The sequence below is a fragment of the Lytechinus variegatus genome, chromosome 7, assembly GCF_018143015.1.
Source record: "Lytechinus variegatus isolate NC3 chromosome 7, Lvar_3.0, whole genome shotgun sequence".
Lineage (NCBI taxonomy): Eukaryota > Metazoa > Echinodermata > Echinoidea > Temnopleuroida > Toxopneustidae > Lytechinus > Lytechinus variegatus.
Window position 1 is genome coordinate 40,341,107 of NC_054746.1, and position 24,181 is coordinate 40,365,287.

The 24,181-nt window shown below is 35.3% G+C and overlaps 1 protein-coding gene across 1 annotated transcript; it reads right to left on the reverse strand.

The window, feature by feature from the left end:
• Positions 1–827: 827 nt before the first annotated feature.
• LOC121419299 (RNA-binding protein Rsf1-like) lies at positions 828–18,679 on the reverse strand. The gene is made up of 4 exons (XM_041613701.1): positions 18,558–18,679; positions 13,017–13,626; positions 10,841–11,017; positions 828–3,425 (listed from the first exon to the last, which is right to left on the reverse strand). The coding sequence occupies exons 1-4, from the start codon at positions 18,562–18,564 to the stop codon at positions 3,296–3,298; spliced, it is 924 nt and encodes a 307-aa protein (XP_041469635.1). The 5' UTR covers positions 18,565–18,679; the 3' UTR covers positions 828–3,295.
• Positions 18,680–24,181: the final 5,502 nt, after the last annotated feature.

The following is a 24,181-nucleotide window of genomic DNA, read 5'->3' on the forward strand; positions in this document are numbered from 1 at the left end:
CAACAAGCAAAAGGCTGAAAATTTCATCCAAATCGTATGTAAAATAAGGTTATGACATTTTGAAGTTTCGCTTATTTTTCACAAAATAGTTATTTGCACCGTTCAGTGAGATGTAAATGAAATAGTCGATGATGTCCCTCGCGTATTATTTATTTCTCGTTTGTTTGAATTAAACAAAATTTCATTTTTTTACAAATTTGACAATGACCAACTTGACCGAGCCACAAGATGATATAATAATGGTAATTCCACATATCCAGGAGGGAATAAAACCCCTTTCACATGACAGTGAAGAGAAAATTAGAACATTTTGCTTAATAAAATACAAAAGAAAGTGGGTGCATGATGTCATCAGTCTCCCATTTGCATACCGACCAGGGGGGGCGTTTCATCAATATATTCGTCCGACAAGTTGTCAGATCTGACTTTCCTGGATTCTGATTGGTTGAGAAGCACTGTTACTATAGTAACTGTCGGATAAAACGTCTGACAAGTCCTTTCATGAAACGCTCCCCTGGATGAGCATATGTTTTATGAAATTAAGCGAAACTTTAAAATGTCTCATTTTACATCCGATTTTGATCAAATTTTTAGAGTTGTTCTTTTTGGATTTTTCTCTTATCATTCACATCAATCTTTTTGGGAGGAGTGGACTTGTCCTTTAACAAGGAAATTCAGTGGAAATTATGATACTGAAACAAAAAATGGGAGGGGGGATAGCAGCCCCAACAAAATAAACACCCTGTACGCCCATGTTCGAAAGAACATCATGGATTAAATCAGGAAAAGTTCCCGAATTCATGAAAACATAAGGAATACATTCTTCGTGCTTTTTTATCACATTCTTTTTTTTTATTATAAAAAGACACAGGAAAATAGTCAATGCTCACATTAAAAAATAACTTACATGCATCAACAATGAAACAAACAAAAATCAATTTTGACAGTGTTTCACTTCATATGCCTGTCCGTCTCTCATTAAAAATACAGGAAAAGCTTTGCAAATTTACAATTTCCTTAAGATAATCAGCATCTACATGTATGTTTTAAACCAAAGTCTAGTTGTATCTGGACAAACAAAACCCTAAATTGATATCAAGACTGAATACAAGCTAAGACAAGGAATACCGGTAGTATATTCTGGAGCATATCCCCTTTCAAATGAACAGAAAAACAAAAATAACAAATATTGGATTAAACAGTTGCAATCTTAATTTGCATATCAAAATACTGCATGGTACTACAGGACTTGGGTACATGTCTGCAAAATACAATATTCACATAAGATTATTATCTCTTTCATAATCAAGAATGTACAAACTACAAACCCTCCTGTCTAGGCCTATACCTACATTTTGTGCAATTCCAGTAAACGAACAAACTCTTACAAAAAATACAAACATTCATTTTTCATACACACATGCACTTTTTTAAAACAGAAAAAAAATCTTCACATGAAGTTTGCAAGATAATAGCAAGAAGTTGTATTGTATATGTACATGTAGTTTATCCATTAAAAACAAGTGTGGGTCCCCATAATGAAACTTACAAAAAATGCTCCAAATAGTGACCATTGTATGGTAATATCCTTTTTGTGTTTTTCTTTCTTCAAATGGATCTACCAGGGTAAATGAAATATAATTGAATGTAGTACACAATAATGCAATTCAGAGGTAGCAGGCCACAAAGTTTGAAATAATGCTGTGTGAGATAACAAGACAGTAAATTTGTTTGTGGTTATTATCTTTATATTATTCTGGTTGAAAATTTTATTTCAAATTGCCTAAAGACAGAATTAAAAATATTGGTACCATTAATGATTTTTCTTTTCTTCAAAATAAAACACCTTAATTTTCAGAACAAATAATTAATTAGAGTACCTAATTTTGATTATTTAAGAACCTATTCTTTGTAATGTCAATCACGATAAGTATGATATCCCATTTTACTACCATGTTACCATCCAGCTCCAAACATACATTTGGTCACAAGTCAAACCTCTGTATTTAAAGACAAAATAGACATGGGGTTTGAGGCTGAGCATACATGAGTACAGATTCCTCTATCCACTAACAATATATGAAGTTACATGACTGTATAAAAAAAACAAGATGCAAGCAATCCCGTAATAATCTTTTATCAGACTTCTCAGATTTGCAACAGATCTTGTATAATAATTTTCACATTCCACGCTTGAATGAACATCAAGATTTAAACCTCAGTTTCTCCTTGTTCTTTATTACCTAACGTGTACTTAATTGGATCCTGATCATGATGGTACCAGTATGTGTCTGAGCTTTATAAGTTATAACTTTCTCATATTCTAAATTTGGATGATATCTAAAACAAATTTCACTATTGACACACCGCAAATAAAAGATAAGTGATATATCACAGTGAATATCATCCCATTATACTCTTGTCAAATTGTAAAAACCTAGTAGTAATCAGAAATGTAGAGTATGCAAAAAGATCACCTTGCCATTTTGGACAATCTATTCTCAAGCATCTACCCTGTGATTTATAATGCAACACAATCTGAATCGTGGAAAGCAATGAATGAATTATGTAGGGCAATTTCAAAGAACAAAGAACATTTAGATCAAATGTACTTATTCACCACTTAATAAAGATTTATCCATAGAGGACTTATATGAACTGTTGCTGGTAACTTTCTTTACTGAGTAGTGAAATGTCTCACAGGCTACATTGTGTAAACTTTCTGAATATCATATTTGAAATAAATTATGCAATCAATAGTTTTTAAAAATGTTTAAAATGTCAATATACAGTACAAATGAAATTCGCAAGTTACACATTTTTCCAAGACAAAAAATTTCAATAAAATTGATCAGTACATGTATTTGGAAGATGCAATTAAAAGTAACTCACACAAAAGCATGTTATGTAGTCAGTGGGGACCGTAACCTGGGATAGACAATGATTGGAGGGGCACTGTATTATGTGTGAACCATGCTGTGCCCCTCTAATGCTTTGTCTCCTCAGGGTCACAGTCCACCACTATATGTAGTCTTTTCAATTCAAATCAGTTTAAAAAAAAAAGATTATTCTGAACTGGAAAGTAGGAATCAGTACAATAAGAACATAATGATCATAGAGAGGGCAATGGAAAAAAATCAAGTAATATCAAACACCATGATCATGTATGTACATTAAACAACTTAACAGCATAATTAAACACTTTGACCAAATTTTGGTCACATTTTTAGACCATTTAACAGAATTTGTGAAAATAATTTCCTTCTTCAAATTCATTTCTCTTACATGGAACAATTTAGCGTCTTGGAGGAGGGGAGCGTCTGCTTCCTCTATCATAGCCCCCATGATCGAAGCCTCCTCTTTCATAGCCTCGGTCTGCTCCTCTGCTGTCATAGGCTGGTCGTTCTGGTCGTCCACCACCATAACTGTGAAATCAATAGCCAGATTTGATTGTTTTAGCCGTTATACAAGATTATTATCAAAGTACAGTATATAGTTAACAGGCAATGTAGCTTAATAAACACACACACACAAACATTTTAGGCAACATCTGCTTAAGTGTTTAATAATAAACTTTGTTTTCTTTTTCGTAATTGTTTTAGTTGCTAGAATTTCCAAGCATGGACGTTCCCTTCCCTTCACATTAATTAATTCCCTCATTCTCCTACACTCAATGAATAAAATAAAGCAAATCAATTATTATGGTTTCATTTGTAGGAGTACAGGTACGTATGTTAATTTTGTGAGGTTCTGAGATAATTCTCATGCAAATTTGACTTCTCAAAGTTCGCTGACTTTGCTCTACAACAAATTTTGGCCAATCCATCAAAAACAGAATATATTAGACCCTCTGTATAATTTGCTTCCAGTCTAAAAATCACAGAAAGTATAAACCTGTCCGTCCTACAATTATGAATGTCTTTATTATTTATTTCATTTATAGAAAAATAATCTTTTGAATGGAACAACAGTGGAACACCTACAACAGTTTTGCCTCCATTAAAAGAATATACATGTAGCAGCAGTGCTTTATTTGAAAGCCACTAAGATGAAGAAATAAAAAATAAAATAAAATTCCTAAGTTTGTTGACCTCAAATGACCTTTGACCTTAATCATGTGACCTGAAACTCGTGCAAACTTATCAGTGATATGTGTTTACCCATGTCCAAGTTTCATGAAACTGATCCAGTTACATTAACTTTGAAAGTTATAACATTAACTAACACATCAATGATGTAGAGCTCATCTGGAATCTCACAAAGAAATTTAATACAAAAATTTCAGCCCAGTTGACACTGTAGTGAATTATATTGGTGACATAAATTGAGGAAACAGAATTGAAATTGATGAATAAATGACATATTGTAAAATAAGCATAATTTTCTAGTTAAAGTTTCTAAATTCTATGTAGAACCTTGGTGAACGTCATGTAGATCTCTGAACGAAAAAATAAATAAATAAAAATCGGTCAACAAATTAGCATTTTTTTTTAGTTTGGAAAAATAAGCATAAATTAGCATATTTAATGACTCTCAAAGTTCTGTGTAGAAATTTTGTATTGCCATCTATCATAGCAATCATATACTAGTAAAGCAAAGAAAATGGAAATTGATCAACAAATGAAGGAGAAAAGGCATTTTTTGTGATTCATGAATTTCGCACAAATAAGCATTTTTTAGTCAAAAATTCAAAATTCTGTGTGGAAGTTTGTTGACCCTCATGTAGCTCTACTAGATGGATGAAAAAAAATCAAAATTGGCCACAAAATAAAGATGCGTTTATTTGTGCATTATTTCATTAAAAAAATAAGGAAGTCATGACATTTTAAAGTTTTGCTTAAAGAGAAATTCCAGTACTTGCAGGAAACACTGATTTCATGAGAAAGTCTGTAAAACCAGGCTTAAATGTCATATCATCGAGGATCTAGATCTGGTACAGTTACATAAACTAAACTTTGTGAAATCTTGAAATCTACGCTGAAAAATGTTCACACTGAAGATCCCCAACACAGATAGGCACACGAGGGACAGTGTATTATTATTGCTGGAATAAAGACCCGACGGAAGTGACCGAATCCGCGCTCATTTTGCTTATTTCTCAGCAATTACACAATTTCTTCCAGAATCCTTTGGCACATATTTTTTATTCATACAAACAGACACTTGAGTGGTTATTATATTAGATTCTGTAAAAAGTCATTTTGAGATCGTTACCAAAACTGGAATTTATCTTTAATTTCACAAAACAGTTATATGCACTTCCTGGTTGGTATGCAAATGACAAGACTGATGACATCATCTGCTCACTATTTCTTTTGTATTTTATTGTATGAAATATTCTCATTATCTCCCCACTGTCAAGTGAAACTGATGAATTCCTCCCTGAACATGTGGAATTGGCATTGTTACTATATGATTCAGTCAAGTTGGTCCCTATATGGTCAAATCTGTAAAAATGAAATATTGTATAATTCAAACAATAAAAAACAAAAGAAATATTGAGTGATGGACATATCGACTGACTCCTTTGCATGTCAATGACATGACTGAATTGAGCATATATCACTGTTTTGTGAAAAATACGCCAAACTTTAAAATGCCATAACTTTCTTATTTTACATCCGATTTTGATGAAATTTTCAGTGTCATACTAGTTTAGATTTTTCTCTACTTATTCAAATGATTGCTGGAGTGAACTTGACCTTTAAGATTGAAACCTAACCAATCTTAAATTATTTAAATGTCATCATGACTTAAGAAGTATATTTTATGAACTTTGACATAAGGGTTATCAATTTATATTACTGATCTATTTATCTAAATCAACATTTTGCAGGGGTGGACTTGACCTTTAATAACCCCAACATGGTCAAAGATCACTGACCCTAATTGACCTTTGTTCTTGATCATTTGACCTGTAAATAATGCAATCTGATGATAAGTGATACTTGATTCGTCTTATTTTCAAGTATCATAAACTAGGTCCATATCATAACCTACAGTGTATGACGGTTATCAAAGCAAGTGGATCATCTCTGGCAGTCTTGCCTGCATTACGCGATTTAATGTAGCAGCAGTGCTGACTAGAATTATTCACAAAAAACACTTCATATGATAATAAAATACGATGTTATTTGACATTTTATGACATTCTACCTTGATCATGTGTGACATAAGGCTTGTGCAAGAAGTCAGTGATACTTGATTACCCCTATGTCTACATATAATGAACTATTACTATACCCATAAACTTTCAAAGTTATAAAGGTGATTCAACGAATACCCCCAATATTTCTTAAGTTCACTGACCTTTAACCTTTATCTAAAGGGGGGGTCACTTTGCCCCCCTCAATGAATTTCTTCACACACCGTTGGACAAAAAATTTTTGACCGCGCCGCTCACCGACTTTTTACTTTCAAGTCTTACGCATCTTTTGAGACCAAATTTGTGACTCCCGGGTATGTGGTTTCTCAATTAAGCAACATTTTGTAAGCGCATGTCAGACCCAAATTGCTCAAGAATATGATTCTGTTTACAAAGTCAATGCCAATTGTGTTTTTCAACCAAAAATCATTAATGTACGATTTTTACTTTTGTCGCTTTCAATGGATTTATTTTATGCTATTTATGATCGTAAAAGCGTCCCCCAAAAAGTTCATCAGAAAAAACAAAGAAATACATAAGAATTCAAAAAACAATATAATCATAAGAAATTTATTACATTTTGGCAATTTTTTTTGTTAGAAAAGTAAAAATTGAACAATTCAACAAATACCCCCCAACGCAACCAAAGTTTGTTAACCTGAAATGACCTATGATCTTGTAACCTGAAATGACCTTTGATCTTGGTCATGAGACCTGAAACACACACAGGATATTCAGGGATACATAACTACTCTTATGTCCCATGTCCCAAGTTTTATGAACTAAATGTATAAACCTTTTTAAATTCTGACAATCCCACAAATACCCCCAACATTATCAAAGTTCTAAGGCCCTAAATGTCCTTTGACCTTGGTAATGTGACCTGAAACTCGCACAGGATGTTCAGGGATACTTAATTGCTCTTATGTTTAAGTTTCATGAATGAGGTCCAAATAGTTTCTAAGTTATAATGACACTTCAAAAATTAACCTTAGGTTAAGAGTTTGATGTTGATTCCCTCAATATGATTGAAGTTTATTGACCCTAAATAATCTTTGGCTTTAGTATTTGGACCTAAAATTAAGGCAGAACGTCCAATGATCTTTATCATCCATATGTCCAAGTTTCATAAACTAGGTACTAAGGTCCATCTAAGGCCATGTTTATGCTTCCACTTTTGAGGCCAGAATCAGCGTTTCCAAATGTGATTAGTCCAAAACACGGTTGCGTCCATGCTTACTTTCATTTAAACGCTGTTTCAAAATGCCGATTGTAAACTCACAACAAGTGGAATGCCTCTGGCCGTCTCACCTGCATCACGCGGTTCAATATAGCAGCAGTGCTGACTTTGAATACTACTCTAACTCGCACAAGATGTTCAGTGATACATGGTTACTCTTATGTCCACTTTTTATGAACGAGACCAATAAACTTACAGAGATATGATGGTTATTCAACAAAAAACCCCAACATGGCCAAAGTTCATTGACCTTACATGACCTTTGACCTTGATCATGTGACCTGAAACTCGCACAGGATGTTCAGTGATACTTGATTACTCTTGTGTACAAGTTTCATGAATCAGATCCATAAACTCTAAAAGTTTTGATGGTAATTCAACAGATACACCCAATTCGGCCAAAGTTCATTGACCTTTGACCTAGGTCATGTGACCTGAAACGCGCACAGGATGTTCAGTGATATTTGATTACTCATATGTCCAAGTTTAATGAACTAGACTAATAAACTTTCAAAGTTATGATGGTAATTCAACAGATACCCCTGATTCAGCCAAAGTTCATTGACCCTAAATGACCTTTGACCTTAATCATGAGACCTGAAACTTGCACAAAATATTCAGTGATGCTTGATTACTATTATGTCCAAGTTTCATGAATCAGATCCAGAAACTTTCAAAGTTATGATGGGAATTCAACAGATATCCCCAATTCGGCCAAAGTTCATTGACCCTAAATGACCTTTGACCTTGGTCACGTGACGTGAAACTCATGCAGGATGTTCAGTGATACTTGATTAATCTTATGTCCAAGTTTCATGAACTAGGTCCATATATTTTCTAAGTTATGATGACATTTCAAAAACTTAACCTCAGGTTAAGATTTCGATGTTGATTCCTCCAACATGGTCTAAGTTCATTGACCCTAAATGACCTTTGACCTTGGTCATGTGACATGAAACTTTAATAGGATGTTCAGTATTACTTGATTAACCTTATGGCCAAGTTTCATGAACTAGAACCATATACTTTCTAAGTTATGATGTCATTTAAAAAACTTAACCTCAGGTTAAGATTTGATGTTGACGCCGCCGCCGCCGTTGGAAAAGCGGCGCCTATAGTCTCACTCTGCTTCGCAGGTGAGACAAAAAGGTACGTTTGTAAACGTCGTTTGACCAGAATCAGGCTTTCTGGGGAAGTATAAACAGAACCACGATCGTAAACGTGTTTAAATGACGTCATTTGGTACATGAATTCCGGTGAGATTAAAATCCGCGGGCAAATACAGTCGCATTGCTCCATGGTCTCATCTCCCTTGTTTTGCATGTGTAGTACTCTTACTAGTATTACTCTTCCAATTTGTCATCACAATGAGCGTTGAGGGATTTACACCAAAAAACAAACAAACCTGGAACATGAGTTATAATGAGGAGACATCGCCAGATGCCCCAGTAGCATAAACAAATAGATGTTTTATTATATTGCAAACTTAATATTCTTTATTTTTTCTTACTATTATCCTCACCATGGGTGAAATTAAATGGCCATATCAGGAAGCTCCATGCAATGACTGAAATATCTGAAATTGTTTGATGTTTATATAATAGTCGATGTACCTTCCCCATAACAACAACACTAGGAAAAAAAAACTTTCGAAAAAGGGCACGCCCAATTTGACCTCGCTTTCCTGCCCAACGAAAATTACGATGCAAAGCCAACTGGAGCTCGTGATGTTGCCTCTAAAAAGTTAAGCATAAACAGCACTCCCAGAACCACGTTTACCAATGGCATTTTGAATCGACATTTGAAAATGCTGATTCTGTCCTCGCAATGGAAGCATAAACACACCCTTAAGTTAGTTATGACATTTCAAAACCTTTAACCTTGGGTTAAGATTTCAATGTTGATGCCACTGACTTCTTGATTATCCATTAATAAACTAATCTCTAAATATTTCTAAAACACAGTATATAGTTTTTACAAACCCCCAAAAATATGCATGGACAATTTATTTCATTTATTTATTTACCATTCGTGGGATGGAACACCCTATCAGCAAATGCTGTTTTTCGTAGGGGTCCATAATTTGCACGTGCAATTGGCAAATTTCAGTATGGAAAAGCCATGACCGACAAGTCAAATTTCTTGGTGTTATGATACATAGTAAATTGCTATGGACTCCTCATATTGATTTCATTTGTATTTAGAATATCAAAAATCAGAGGAATTTTGTACAGATTAAGAAATTTTTCCAATTACTATTTTACAAAATATTTATTACCAGTATGCACTAATTGCACCTCTTAAGTTATCATTATGGTATTATTGCCTGGGGCAGTGCTTCATATGCACATCTGGAGAGAATTTTTAAACTAAAAAAAACGTGCAATAAAAATTGTAATCCATTCATCTTTTTATGCTCTTACAGAATGTAACCAATTTTCAAGTCTCAGAAAACTTTTAACACAATGATTTATGCAGATGTACTGTAACATACAGTACATGTTTATGCCATCATAACTATTTTGAGACAGATGCAATAATGAATGAATACATTGAGAATTGAACTAATAATGCAAATACACAGGCCTATTTTGTTGAACCCTTTTTTTAGACTTGCAATCTGAGTTTAAAATTCCAAATCCTATCTTCTTCTCATCCGTGAATTGCACTGGAATTCATCCCCCATCAAATCAAGTTATTAATCCATGTCGAAATATGGGTTAAAACTTTTAAGACTACTCAATATTAAAGTCTCCTGAAGACGGACAGTCAACCTGCCTGAAACGTCAAGTCTCTACTGCTTCTACTCATCATCTGTACTCGCCGACTCAAGCCAGCATCTTCTCATCCATCCTACTACTCAAGCTGTTTTTTTCAACTCATCAATCTCTTCTGGTTTACAGTCATTTTCAGGACTACATTCAAGAAAGAATACTCGACTCTCAAATTCTCCACTTTCTATCCATTTCCTTTTTCTTCTTCTATCCACTGTTTCTATAACACTCCATATGGTGTACCGTAAACCACATCAGCGATTGTACATGCCACCATGCAAACCTTCAAACATCCAATATTAAAAAGTTTGAAATTGAGGAAGGGCTTTTCAAATTGAAAACATGGTTTGGCAAACTTGAGAGTTTTGAACTGGGAGGTTCTACAATCAACCTAAAATCAATTCAGATAAGACTTAACAGACAGAAATGTCATGATTCAGGGAATATACTGTACATACTGTACAATGGAACCTAATTTAAGTTGAGCACTTTTCTCTTATGACCAATAACGCTAATAAAAATTATTCCCTTAGAGTCAAGACAGGTCCACCTGCCTGCTGCCAGAAATACTTGCAAGAAGTTTTCAACAGAAAGCAAGTGAATTACTGTGCTTCATTTGGCTTTTTCCTATAGTCACATGAAACATCAAAATACCGAATAAGATATATAGAAGCAAATTACCTGGGAGAGGGTCCTGGTGCATAATCTCTGGGTTCTCTCTCGTAGTCTCTTCTCGGTTCCCGTCTAGCATAGTCTCGGCCCATATCTCTGCTGCCTAAGTCACGCCCACCACCATAATCCCTCCCACCATAATCACGTCCTCTTGGAGGAGGAGGAGGAGCAGCAAAGGCAGGACTCCTACAGCACAAGAAAGGTAAAAAATGGTATTTCAAAAAATAATTAAGACCACTAACACATATGTTCAAAATGATTAAACATTTTCATAAATTTGCTCCAGAACAAGTTCTTTCATAAGACTCTGAATTAAACTATCCTTCGCTCACCAACGATCAAGACTTCGCGATGCTTTCTCGATTCAGATGAAAATTAAGGAGCAATCTCATACTACACAGTGAATGCGATACTGTATGACAATATCCCATTTATCTTCTCATTGAAAGAGTTGATGAACTTCGCGATTGACAGACGCTATTGCTGGATTATCACGAAACTTTCACTGAAGCGATAAACAATTGCGAATTGCGATATGGATAGAGACCTCATGCTAGGAGTACGTAGAAAATCCACTGCAGAGTTAAGTACATTAACAGGGGAAAGCACTTCCGAGTCTTTCAAGAACTCAGCTGATGAAAAAATAACAAAATAATAAAAACATACTAGACTTTTAAAAATGAATAAAAAATTAAAGGACAAGAGTTACAAATAAAATTTGTTGGGTAGTATACTGTTGCATTTGATACTACTAGTATCAAATGAAAAAGTTAGAAATGAGTTGCATACAGTAATGAGTAATGACTCATGAGTTTAAAGAAAAGGTGAAGGGTGATTTTGTAAACTTTGATAACCATTATGAATGGATGGTTTATAAACATTTTGGAGAGTACTTTTTTAGATTTAAGAAACTATTGCAAGGTTGAACTAAACTTCATGAAATTTGTACTGAAACTAATAATGCAACATGCATGCATGATTTTTCTTTCATTTCTAACTTTACTTTAATTGTAAATGAACATTAAAAAAAAGAAATTGTTCAAAAAAGAACATATTATATTGCATGCTCTCTTCTACATTCCTTACAAAGCAGTGATACACATGCATACATGTGTAAAAAAAAAATAAAATAAAATGAAAAATGGGGAAATACTTTGGTAACAACAAGTATTTGCAACAACTATAAGTACTGGATTATTTCACCATCACTACCACCTAGCATGAGAGTTGCCTTGGCAAAAAATAATTGGCTCTGATTGACTGGCAACTGATCACATACCATGAAGTAAAGTTTGTGTTAAAAAAAAGAAGACATATCCACAAAATCTAGAAAGGTCTAAGTGCTTGGCAAATGATGGTAGATTACACACAATTTCATTTTCCCAAGATAATTGTGTTGGGTATGGAGATGATGTCTTAACATCCTATTAATTGAGAAGCTCTTTGCGATATTACTGCATCATTTGAGAAGATGCTACGCTAGTAGAAAAGAGGCTTGAAGATCAGCAAAGAGGGGTCGATTTTTTTTTTACAATTGCGATCACTGCGAATAAATGTATCCATACGCTCTGTGCTACATGTAAGTGTATCACGGTAACATAGCTTCCTCATCTTCTTTAATATTGCGAATCCAAGGGAATTGTGAAAACTTCTGCAAACTATGTCCATCCTGTTCATAGTACCCTATTCTGTGTACAAGTGGCAATTTTGAAAGGTAAAGTTGCGTTCTGAAAGATGAATTGAAATCACATTGATACCGAAGAACGGAGCACTGAACCAATATATGTGAGCTAATATTCCAGACATTTTACAATCAGGTAAGAATTGATTGATGCTTTTTTTTCAGGATTCAGAATAATTCAATGCAAGGACCTTAGACTCCAGAAACTGAAGGTCGTAGAGTATCAAGAGGCAAAAGCATTTGTTTGATTGGAAAAATACTATCCCTAAATATTGGAGAATTGACAGAAAAGTTCCAAATATACAATTGTTCTTATACCAGATGAGCGGATGAGAGCTTAAGTAAGATAGATTTGGTTTACGCGATGTCGAGTTATACAAATTGTTGCGTAAAGGTGGGAGCATTTAGTTGTATAGATTTGGATTGCGCTAGGTAACGTGTTACATAAATCGACCCCTTTCGCTCATTTTAACACAAAAGTTTGACACATCCACTAAGCGATACCTGCGACGTATTGGTGAGCGGCTACGATATGTTGGTTCTCCATAGCTGTAGGAATCACCATATCTGGACCCTCTGCTGTCATCTCTGTAGCTACCACCACCACCTCCACCACGGCTGAAGTCTCCACCGCCACCGCGACCAAAATCGCTGCTGCGACCATAATCGCTACTACGACCATAATCGCTTGAAGAGTAGTCTCGAAATTGGCCTCGCGGTGATCTAGATGGTCCACCAGATCTGCCCCTGTCACTATCCCGTCTGCTGTCATATCTTCCTCCACCACCACCACCATCGTATCTTCCTCCACCCCTGCCACCGCCGCCTCTTCCACCACCGCCGCCTCTGCCTCCACCACGACCTCCACGACCATTCTGGACACGAGATGGTTCCACCATAATGCGGCTTCCCAAGAAATCGTGACCATTCAGTGCCTTCAGGGCTGATTCTGCTTGCTCAGCATTTTCAAACTCAACAAACGCGAATCCAGGAGGGTTGCGCGCCATCCAGATATCAACAAGGCGACCATGTTTGCTAAACTCTCTTTCAATGTCATCCTTCGTTGTGCTGTGGTCAAGGCTGCCCACATACAGTCGGCCGGCTAAATATTGGTCTAATGATATTGTGAAATGAGAATGGTATCATACACATAAAAAAGAAATGCAACTACATAAAATATTGTCACATATCATCGTAGATCTAGATCTGGTACAGTTACATGAACTTGAATTTTGTGAAATTATGAAATCTAGGTTGAAAAACCATCATACTAACGATCACAAACAAAGGGAAGCCCATGTGGGAAAGTGTATAATATTGCTTGGAAAAAGACTGGACATTCTGGTAAAATATAATGCTTATTTTGCATATTTCTCGGCACTTAAACACCACTGGAAACATAAGTACTCCAAAAGGTCAAGCGCGCAAAAAGTTTACATCTTTTTTTTATTGCGTGTGTGAACATTTATTTTTTGAGTTGGTATGGCCCCATATACTGTTCCTGTCATTGAGTACTTTTCCTCGGCCTCAACGGTAGTGCATGCGAGCAAGCTTCATGGAATTGTGTGCATGCATGTATTAAAAGCTCCATCTAGCTTATGTATATGAATGGATTGGATTCTGTGCAAACAACAAACTCATTTTAAAATTATTACAACTAGCAGAAAAATAACATTTGATCATTTTGATGTCAATGGATAATCCACGAATCATAAGTATTCCCTAATCTTATGCTTCAGATCTCCTTTTTCTTTAATTTTGTTTCTTTTTAACCATTTCATTCAACTCAAGAGAGAGTTGAGCATAAATTAGAACAAAATCCTTAACAAGTGGAATGCCTCTGGCCGTCTCACCTGCATCGCGCGGTTCAATATAGCAGCAGTGCTGAATTTGACAAGTGGAATGCCTCTGGCCGTCTCACCTGCATCACGCGGTTCAATATAGCAGCAGTGCTGACTTTGAAAACTACTCTAACTCGCACAAGATGTTCAGTGATATATGGTTACTCTTATGTTCACTTTTTATGAACTAGACCAATAAACTTACAGAGATATGATGGTTATTCAACAAAAAAAACCCAACATGGCCAAAGTTCATTGGCCTTACATGACCTTTGACCTTGATCATGTGACTTAAAACTCGCACAGGATGTTCAGTGATACTTGATTACTCTTATGTCCAAGATTCATGAATCAGATCCATAAACTTTCAAAGTTATGATGGTAATTCGACAGATACACCCAATTCGGCCAAAGTTCATTGACCTTTGACCTTGGTCATGTGACCTGAAATACACGCAGGATGTTTAGTGATACTTGATTACTCTAATGTCCAAGTTTAACGAACTAGACCAATAAACTTTCCAAGTTATGATGGTAATTCAACAGATACCCCCGAATTGGCCAAAGTTCATTGACCCTAAATGACCTTTGACCTTGGTCATGTGACATAAAACTCATGCAGGATGTTCAGTGATAATTGATTAACCTTATGTCCAAGTTTCATGAACTAGGTCCATATATTTTCTAAGTTATGATGACATTTCAAAAACTTAACCTCAGGTTAAGATTTTGATGTGGATTCCCCCAACATGGTCTAAGTTCATTGACCCTAAATGACCTTTGACCTTGGTCATGTGATATGAAACTCTCATAGGATGTTCACTAATACTTGATTAACATTATGGCCAAGTTTCATGAACTAGGCCCATATACTTTCTAAGTTATGATGTCATTTCAAAAACTTAACCTCAGGTTAAGATTTGATGCTGACGCCGCCGCCGTCGGAAAAGCGGCGCCTATAGTCTCACTCTGCTACGCAGGTGAGACAAAAACTGATATCACCAAGAGAAAAAGGGAACCAAAATTGCTCAGTATGGTCATTTTCTTGAAGGTAATGTCTCAAATGGTGAAAATATTAGCAAAACATTGACAAATTTTGTTACCTTTTGCGTTCGCTCTGAAAAAATCTGATCTTCTCGACAAGCATAATAAAAGAAATTGCCAGTTTGCAAGCAGAGGTCTCCAAAGAAGTAAATCATACAAACCGAATTTATGGCATTTTAACCTTCATCTGATATAATTATCTTAAAGGAGAATGAAACCTTTGGAACAAGATAGCTTGTGTGAAAACCGAAAAATAAAAAAAACAGATCAACGAAAGTTTGAGAAAAATTAGACAAATAATGAGAAAGTTAAGAGTCTTTGAATATTGCGATCACTAATGCTATGGAGATCCTCAAATTGACAATGCGACAAAGATGTGTGATGTCACTTGTGAATAACTCTCCCATTACTTCAGTATATATTTCACTTAAATTGCCTCTTTTAACACATTTATCAGTATGTGTTTCTTCTAGAGGAGGACAAGTAATACAGATTTTTAAAGGATACATCATGGATAAAGAGTTTGTATCACAATAAGATAAAGCAAAGAGACATTTTACGGTATTTCACAGTCCATCACAGGGAAAGTTGCTCACATTGACATCACACATTCTTGCCGCATTGCAAATGAGAGGCTCTCCATAGCATTAGTGATGCTGATAACTTTCTCATTATTCGTCCGACTTTTCTCAAACTTTCTTTGTTATTCTTTGATTTTTCTGTTTCGACAAACGCCTACTTTTGTTCGTAATCATGCGGAAATTAAAGGGGATTCCAACCCAAATAAAAACTTGTTTTTATGAGGAAAAGAAAAATCAGACAATTTGATAGGTGAAAGTTTGAACAATATTGAACAAACAACAAGAAAGTTATGAATTTTTAAAAGTTGTAAATATTGTTAATCACTATACCCATGAAGACTTCAAATTGGCCGCATATAGGATGTCACAGTGATGTAAGGCAAGGACTACTCTTCCATGTACTCTAATACATATTATGGCTAAAATGACATTTTCCCCAAAAGTTTTATTTCAAATTATATTTTTCTTTCATGAGGACATAAAACAACATACTACCTGTGTTATATTTAGATCACTGTCCCAGGGGAGTGGGTACTTTGGGAAAAAACACAAATCCCTGATAATAAAGTACATGGCCTATGAGAAAGTTGTCCTTGCCCCTTGTCATAATTTACTCACTCAGTTGCCAATTTGAAATCTACATAGTATTAGTGATCTCAATTTTAAAGCAGCTATAACTTTCTTATTGCTTGTTCGATTTCTTTCAAACTTTCACCATTCTGTTTAATCTATTTTTCTCCTGGCCAACACATTTTATGGCCATGGCTGGATTCCCCTTTAAGGTCACACTTTTAATGACACTTTTTCAGCCAAGTGCGCACTAGTCAATCGCCATGGAATTACACACACGTGCGTCCTGTAACGTTGGCGAAGAACAATAGGAAAGATGGCAGCGTAAACATCGGGCAAGTCTCTTCCATCTTTTCACAATATTTTCTATTTTGGGGGGGGATGAATTCTTGTTTAAAAATAACGAGAGTGTAGTAATGTCGGGAATGAAGTTTTATCCCATGTAGATCTAGATCTTTTAGAAGTAGAAAACTCGGGGGCGAAAGTTTCAGGTTTTGGCCGCCTACACGCACATGAATATATGCTAATACGTAACCCAGGGAACGCCAGCCCGCAAAACGGGCCAGTGCCCAGGGGCTCATCGTGTATTTACCCATACTCATGGGACAAGGGTAGATTATGGTCAAAATATCTAGCAAGATAAACTGTGAAAACAGAAATTATGCACTTACAACGATTATATGGGTGAAGGTCTAACAAGTGGTAGAATCCTGACGTCGAGGCAGACTGAAACCTCAAAAAACTGAAAAGTTCTCTCCTTCTCCCCAGTCTCGATCGGCCGTTTTTGTTGTGAATCATAACAAAATGGCCGATTGAGACTGGGATAGAAGGAGAGAAGTTTTTGGGTTTTTGAGGTTCCAGTCTGTGCATCGATGTCGGGATTCTACCACTCGTTAGACCTTCATCCATATAATCGATGTAAGTGCATAATTTTTGTTTTCACAATTTATCTTGCTAGATATTTTGACCATAATCTACCCTTGTCCCGTGAGTATGGGTAAATAGGCCTACACGGTATGCGGTCCGGCGCTCCCTGGGTTAGCTAATAGTTAGTTTTAGTATTAGTATGGTTCTAAAGCTGCGCGGGTCCTAAAGCTATGCACCACTCATCGCGCATGCAGTGTTTAATGGCAAATGCGCTCTTTGTGTGGAATTGTGACCGGAGAGTGACGAACGATTCCTATTCAATTTTTTCTACAGAGGCTGCAGTAAATCTCTAAATGCAGAGAACACCCACAAATGTTTTGAATTTTGGAGCTATATTCTCTCTAATTTCATATTATCCTATAATAGTATGAACATATTTTAAAAATTGAGGCACAGGAAATACTATTTTTCTGCATGATAAATCGAGTGCGTAACACGGAGGGATTTTCGTATTAGTGATTTTTGTGATATTTTGCTCTTGCTTATTAATGATCTTTAGAATATTTGCCACAACTTAGCGACAGATAATTTGTTCAAATATTAAAATTGGCATAGGCCTAGTTTCTATCGTTTGTAAACAAAGTGCGTAGCTTTAGGTCCCCCCATCAGACAAATGTCAATGATTTTTACTCTCTCTAGAAATTAGAAGCCTCCTACCCCCTGGCTACGCAAGCCGTCTTTGTACGAGGAGAGATTTAAAAAAAATAAAAATGTGAAAAATAAACTCCTCGAAACAGACGGCCGCCAGTTGTCTAAGCCTAGGTCCACATGGTCCATGTTTGCAAAATTGCACCAGTGGCAGTGCACTCATCAAGCGTCTGAATGACTCAATAAAAAAAACCTCTCATTCACAAGCGTGCGCACACACAAATCAGCCGACATGTACCGTATTGTCATAACCAACGACATGGCATGGTCATTTACCGTATGGTTCATTTCGATCCCATTTTACGGCACTTTCACAAGATAACTCACTTAGAATTGTATACCAAACAAAGCTATTATTAAATATTCAGATTCTGATTAATATCGTCACGAAGAACACTTAACATAAATAATATTTTGAAAAGGCTAAATATTACCTCGCATTTTGTTTCTCAAAGCCCTTCGACGACGCCAAAACAAGAAAAAGCAAGTTGTATGTGCGTGCTCGCAACGCACGCGAGATACGTGAGCTCCATAGAGTAGTTTAGGTTTATATAACTCTATGGTGAGCTCATAACTCTATGCGTGAGCTGCGCTAGCGCTAGATGCTAATGCGAGCTAGCTGGCGAGCGCGAGCACGCACGGATCGCTATGTGGCCCCCCTTTTAGTGGCGTAACTTTTTTTTTTAATTTAAATGATATTTTATTTTCTTCCTCTTTCAAATCAATAAGTTCACAATCACAATTCATGTAAATCAAGATTCTGTACATGTATACGTTACAAATAAATATATCAATATCAATTCAATTTCAATTCTTTTATTTCATTTCCATTCAAAACATAATACAAAGTAATATAAAACAATATAAATCAAATACAATTTTACAGAAGGGCATTCTTACTTCGTAAAAAAAAAACACAGTATAATATAGAGCATAAATGGATATGGAAATGAGGGGGATCCACTAAAAAGCAAAGCTTGTAAAATTGTGGATCCCCCTTGGAAAAGAAGAAATTATAGTCGACTTACTATATGCGTACATGCATGTATTACAGGAAAGAAAAAGAGAAAAAGAAATCATATTGACGGAAACATAAAAACTGAACAAATGCAAAGCTTTTCACACAAAGAGGTCTTCGTTGTAAAGGATATGTTGTAAAGGATATATCAATATCAATGAGATTACAAATATTTTTATGATTATTACAAATTAAGTTAACTGCCAAATTTCACATAACAATGTGAAAAACCCATATTCAATTCAATTCATTATTTTCTCTTTCAATCTTTTTACATTTGCAATGATAGTTCAATATACATATTTACAAAATATAACATAATACTATGAAATCGAAAGAGAAGGAGACCAGCTAAAAAGCAGAGGGTGAAGGCCCCCTTTCATAAGTATATTTCATGAATAGAAAATAAGATAAAATAAAGAAATAAACAATACATATATATAATGAATAAAAATAAACAAAAACAAAAATAAATACATAAAAATAAATATAAATGAATCAGTATACACTGTATACAGAAATCATAAAACGATATACAAAGAAAAATTAACAAACACATTTACATATAGTAGTTCTGAATTACATTACTTTGTGAAAAAAACGATAATCTAATATGAATTCAGAAGATATTTTTTAAGTTTTCCTTTGAAATTTTGTATTGAATTACATTGTATAATATCCTTTGAAAAAGAATTTCATAATTTTGGACCAGCAAAAACAAATGTTTTCTGTGCAAACGATGTTCTATTCAGAGGTAAATGAAAGGAACTCTCCTGGCTGGCGAGTGAAGAGCTTATGAACTGTATCATTTTTTTACAAACATATTATTAAAAGGTAACGGTATATAATTGTTTATTAATAAGCTTGTACATCAACTGTCCAAGCTGAAAAGAATACTACTTTAAGCTTCAAGATTTTATTTTTCAAAAACAGAATATTTGTATGTGCCCTGAATTCTGCATGACTAATACGAATCACAATTAATTTGAGAATTCGCTGCATTATACACTCACAGCCAAAAGGGAGTCTGGGTGACTCCCGATTGGGAGTCCATGCAGCAAACGGTTGACTCTATGTCAAAATTAACTCCATGTTGGGAGTCATCTGACTCCCCTGGAGAGTCATGATATATGACTCCCCAGGGGAGTCAGGAAATATTGACTCCCCAGGGGAGTCAGATGACTCCCAACATGGAGTTAATTTTGACATAGAGTCAACCGTTTGCTGGACTCCCAATTGGGAGTCACCTCAACTCCCCTGGAGAGTCGTCATGACTCCATTTGGGGGGTCATCCAGACTCCATATGGAGGGTCTAAGAGGGGAAAGAAACACATAAGTCCAATATTAATAGGCATGAAGCACCTAACATGTCAAAGATATTGAAAATTAAATTAACATAAGCAAATAATAAGGAACATTACACAATGATGTTCTTTAATGGTTCCTGAATGCAAAGTTTTTAATGGTTCAAAATTCTGCACATATTCTGGCCCGCATAAATACAATTGTTGGACAAATTTTGTAAAACAATAAAATACATTTAAAAATGATAAGCACTGAAATCTTTTAATGGGTATTCAATAAGAATGCAGAAAAGGAGTATCTAGATCAAACTTATTGGGCCCTTATTTACAAATTAATGGCCAATTAAGTAATTTCATACATTAATTAATTGAAAATCAAGCTGAATAATTGCCAAATAATTACGTATATATAGTTCTGTAGATAACGTTGGTTGTAATACGCGTGCCAATTTTCGTCTTGATTTCGCGGTCAATGACCAAGATCTTGGTAAGAGGGTCTTTTTAGGCATCTATAACATCAAGGCGATGACAGTGTCTTTACCAGCCTCTCTGTTTCTGGTCAATTTTCCTGCGAGTGACATGAACGCTTGTTTTGTGAAACCTGGATCACCATCAATCCTATAGACACAAGTCAAATCTTTCTGACGTATTCATAAGCCTTTACCGAGTAGAATTGTAATGTGAATGCAAATGACTTCAGCTCCTCAGGATAAGCAGATGATTTTTCCTCTTTTTGTACTCAATGATTCTAGTCATCACTTCTTTAGGTATGCCGTCTACAATCCCTTCAAGTAAGGCTGCACAATTTGTAGAAATCAGCTGATCATTCCGTAGCTCATCGACGACACCATGCAGGGTCTCTACCTTTCGTTTCAAACGGCGTGTTCGTTGATGGACTACTTTTAGTTTCTCTCTGCATTTTTCCAGTCTGTCTTCGGACAGGTTTAACCTGCGCGTCAATTTCCGTGGCGAATCCATTGTAGCATAACTGTGCTCAGCCAGAGGATCAGCTGATGTACTTTGCTGTGGCAGTGGACTAGAATGAACATCTGGTTCCTTCAAAGGTGGTGTAGAAACACGGACAGCAGGAAATTTCTAAATATTTGATAAAGAAGAGATAAAATAAAAAATTTAAAAGGATTATCCCATGCAAAGAACAATTAAACTATGTTGATAAAAAAAGTCTAATCACTAAGAATTAGCTAATTCCATTGACGATAAACTTTCTTGGAAAACACAAATTGATAATGTTTTTAAAATCATTGCTCGCAACATTGGTGTCATTAAAAAATTAAGTCAGTCTTACCCCCATTATATTTTGTTATCATATCATTCAACTTTTCAAGAATTTTAGATAGGTTTGTAAGCAAAGAAATGGGTCTGTAGTTACTTGCTATAAAGAGCTATCACCCTTTTTGAAGACTGGTATTATCTTTCCCGATAATAATGACAAATTGAATACATGTATATAAATAAGAGGTTCAATTATATAATTCATAGTTTTCTGTAAAAGGATGTTATCAATGTTATCAAATCCTGCACTTTTATTTAATTAGCTAATATATAATTTTAATCATGTGCGTTCGTGAAAAAAACACAGAACTTTGATTTCTATCTCCCAGATATTGATGAAATGAATGGAAATTTGTTGGTATACTTCTAGAGAGCTCAAATCCAACTTGTGAAAAATAATTATTGAAAATATTTGCCATCTGAATTTTATCTTCAATAAGAATAATTATGCATAAGCGTAGTTATCTTTGAAAACTTTGGTCCATTATTGATGGTAGAATTCATCAATTTCCATGTTTTTTAAGATCATTCTTGCATTGATTAAATTGATCATGGTAATATGCCTTTTTAGCAGTATGGATGACCCCTAATGGTATATTCTTATAATTGGTATATTGGCTCCGAGTATTCTCAGTTAGTCTTGATAATCGATTTTTTTTTATTTATCGAACGAAGAATTGAATTCGTTGTCCAAGGTAATATAGGTGTGATCTTTTATAATTTTTGGACTAGGGCTTTGCAATTAAGGGATATTTTCATTAACATGACTCATGAAGATATCAATAAATGATTCGTAGGACTCGTCAAGACATAAATACATCATCCCAATTAAGTTTCTTCTTCTAAACTCTGTTTCAAACGAAATATATTTATAGGCCAATAATCGGGAAAATTGTTTGGCTGATATTGATGAGAGCAAAACCCCGGGAACAATACATGAAAATTGGGAAATGATCAGACATGTCTGAGATAATCTAATACCAGCTTTAAATTCTGAACGTATATTGGAGAAAAAATTGTCAATCAGAGATGCGGAAGTATTAGTAATTCTATAAGTGTCAAAAAGGAGGTAGAAAGGAATGTCTCATATCAATCGAAAAATAAAAAATAGACCTTGTAAAAGATGAATTTTTCCCTGAATCGAAATAATCTCTTTTGCACATATTAATTGTACAAGAAAAAAGGATGAAAGATAATTAGACGAAAAACGTCCCTACAGGCTACACACACCTTCAATATTAACCTCCATACCCCCTCCCCTTCATCTCTCCCCCAGACACTCACACAAGCTCACTTCAACTCACCACTATACACTCAGCGGCTCGGTGTAAAAATTGCAGAGGTATATGATGGCAAAGGTAAAAATGGCAGAGGTAAAAATGGCAAAGGTTAAAATGGCAGAGGTAAAAAATGGCAGAGGTAAAAATGGCAAAGGTAAAAATAGCAGAGTTAAAAATGACAGAGGTATAAATGGCCAGGAAACCCCCATGGCATGCCAAAACAATCCAAAAGCCCCTTCGTTTGTAAAGTAGATTAAATAACAAAGGTTCTGAGAAAATAAGAAAATATAATGTTGGACTAATGGAAAGGGTATTCTAGATCGTCTGCACCAAATTTATAACGCTTGAGTTGGTATTTCTTAATTTTTTTCTTGGACTTACATGCACGGCCTTCTCATGTCAAATCGCTCTTCAATGATGTGTAATTAACAGCCTCGTAATGACCGGCCCGACCCCGAAAGGATATTAAAAAAAAGTGAGGGGAAGAATTTGATAGACTTTATATAAAAATTTTCGCTCGTGCTTCGCGCTCGCATTGCCTGTGTAATGAATCCCATTCAAGAGGGTTAAATTACATTAATATATATACATCCAGTTCTGATATCAATTTGCACACAATTTTGTAGCTCGCACATCAAGCTTTCATTATTTTGTTTGATTCACACGCATTGTTTGATTTGTGAGAAACCTTCGCACTCTCATAATTTAAATGGTGATACTTTTATCCTCTTCATTAATCACTAAAATCAGTCCTAATTGAGTCACTTTTCACGTTACTATATGACAAAATTTCGGCTCGCGCTTCGCGCTCGCATTGTTTAGTCGGATACTTATCTTTGTTCATGATTATAAAAACTGCTCTGAATCTTCAGTTCTAAGGACATAAAATATGAAAGATTTTTAGCTCGCGCTTCGCGCTCGCATTATATATTAAGACGACATGAGATACCTTATTTTGTTTATAGCAATAAAAACTAACATATACTTAAAACTTCAGTCTTTAGTTAGGACTACCCCCTGAAAAAACCAACCCAAAAAACAGATGTAGCGGCCAATCGAGAAAAATGTTGATCAGAATATTTTTCGGCCCCCCCCCCCCCTATTGGCGAAAGCTGGATCCGCCCCTGCCAATGAACACTTAATGAAGGTATTTGTTGCATTCC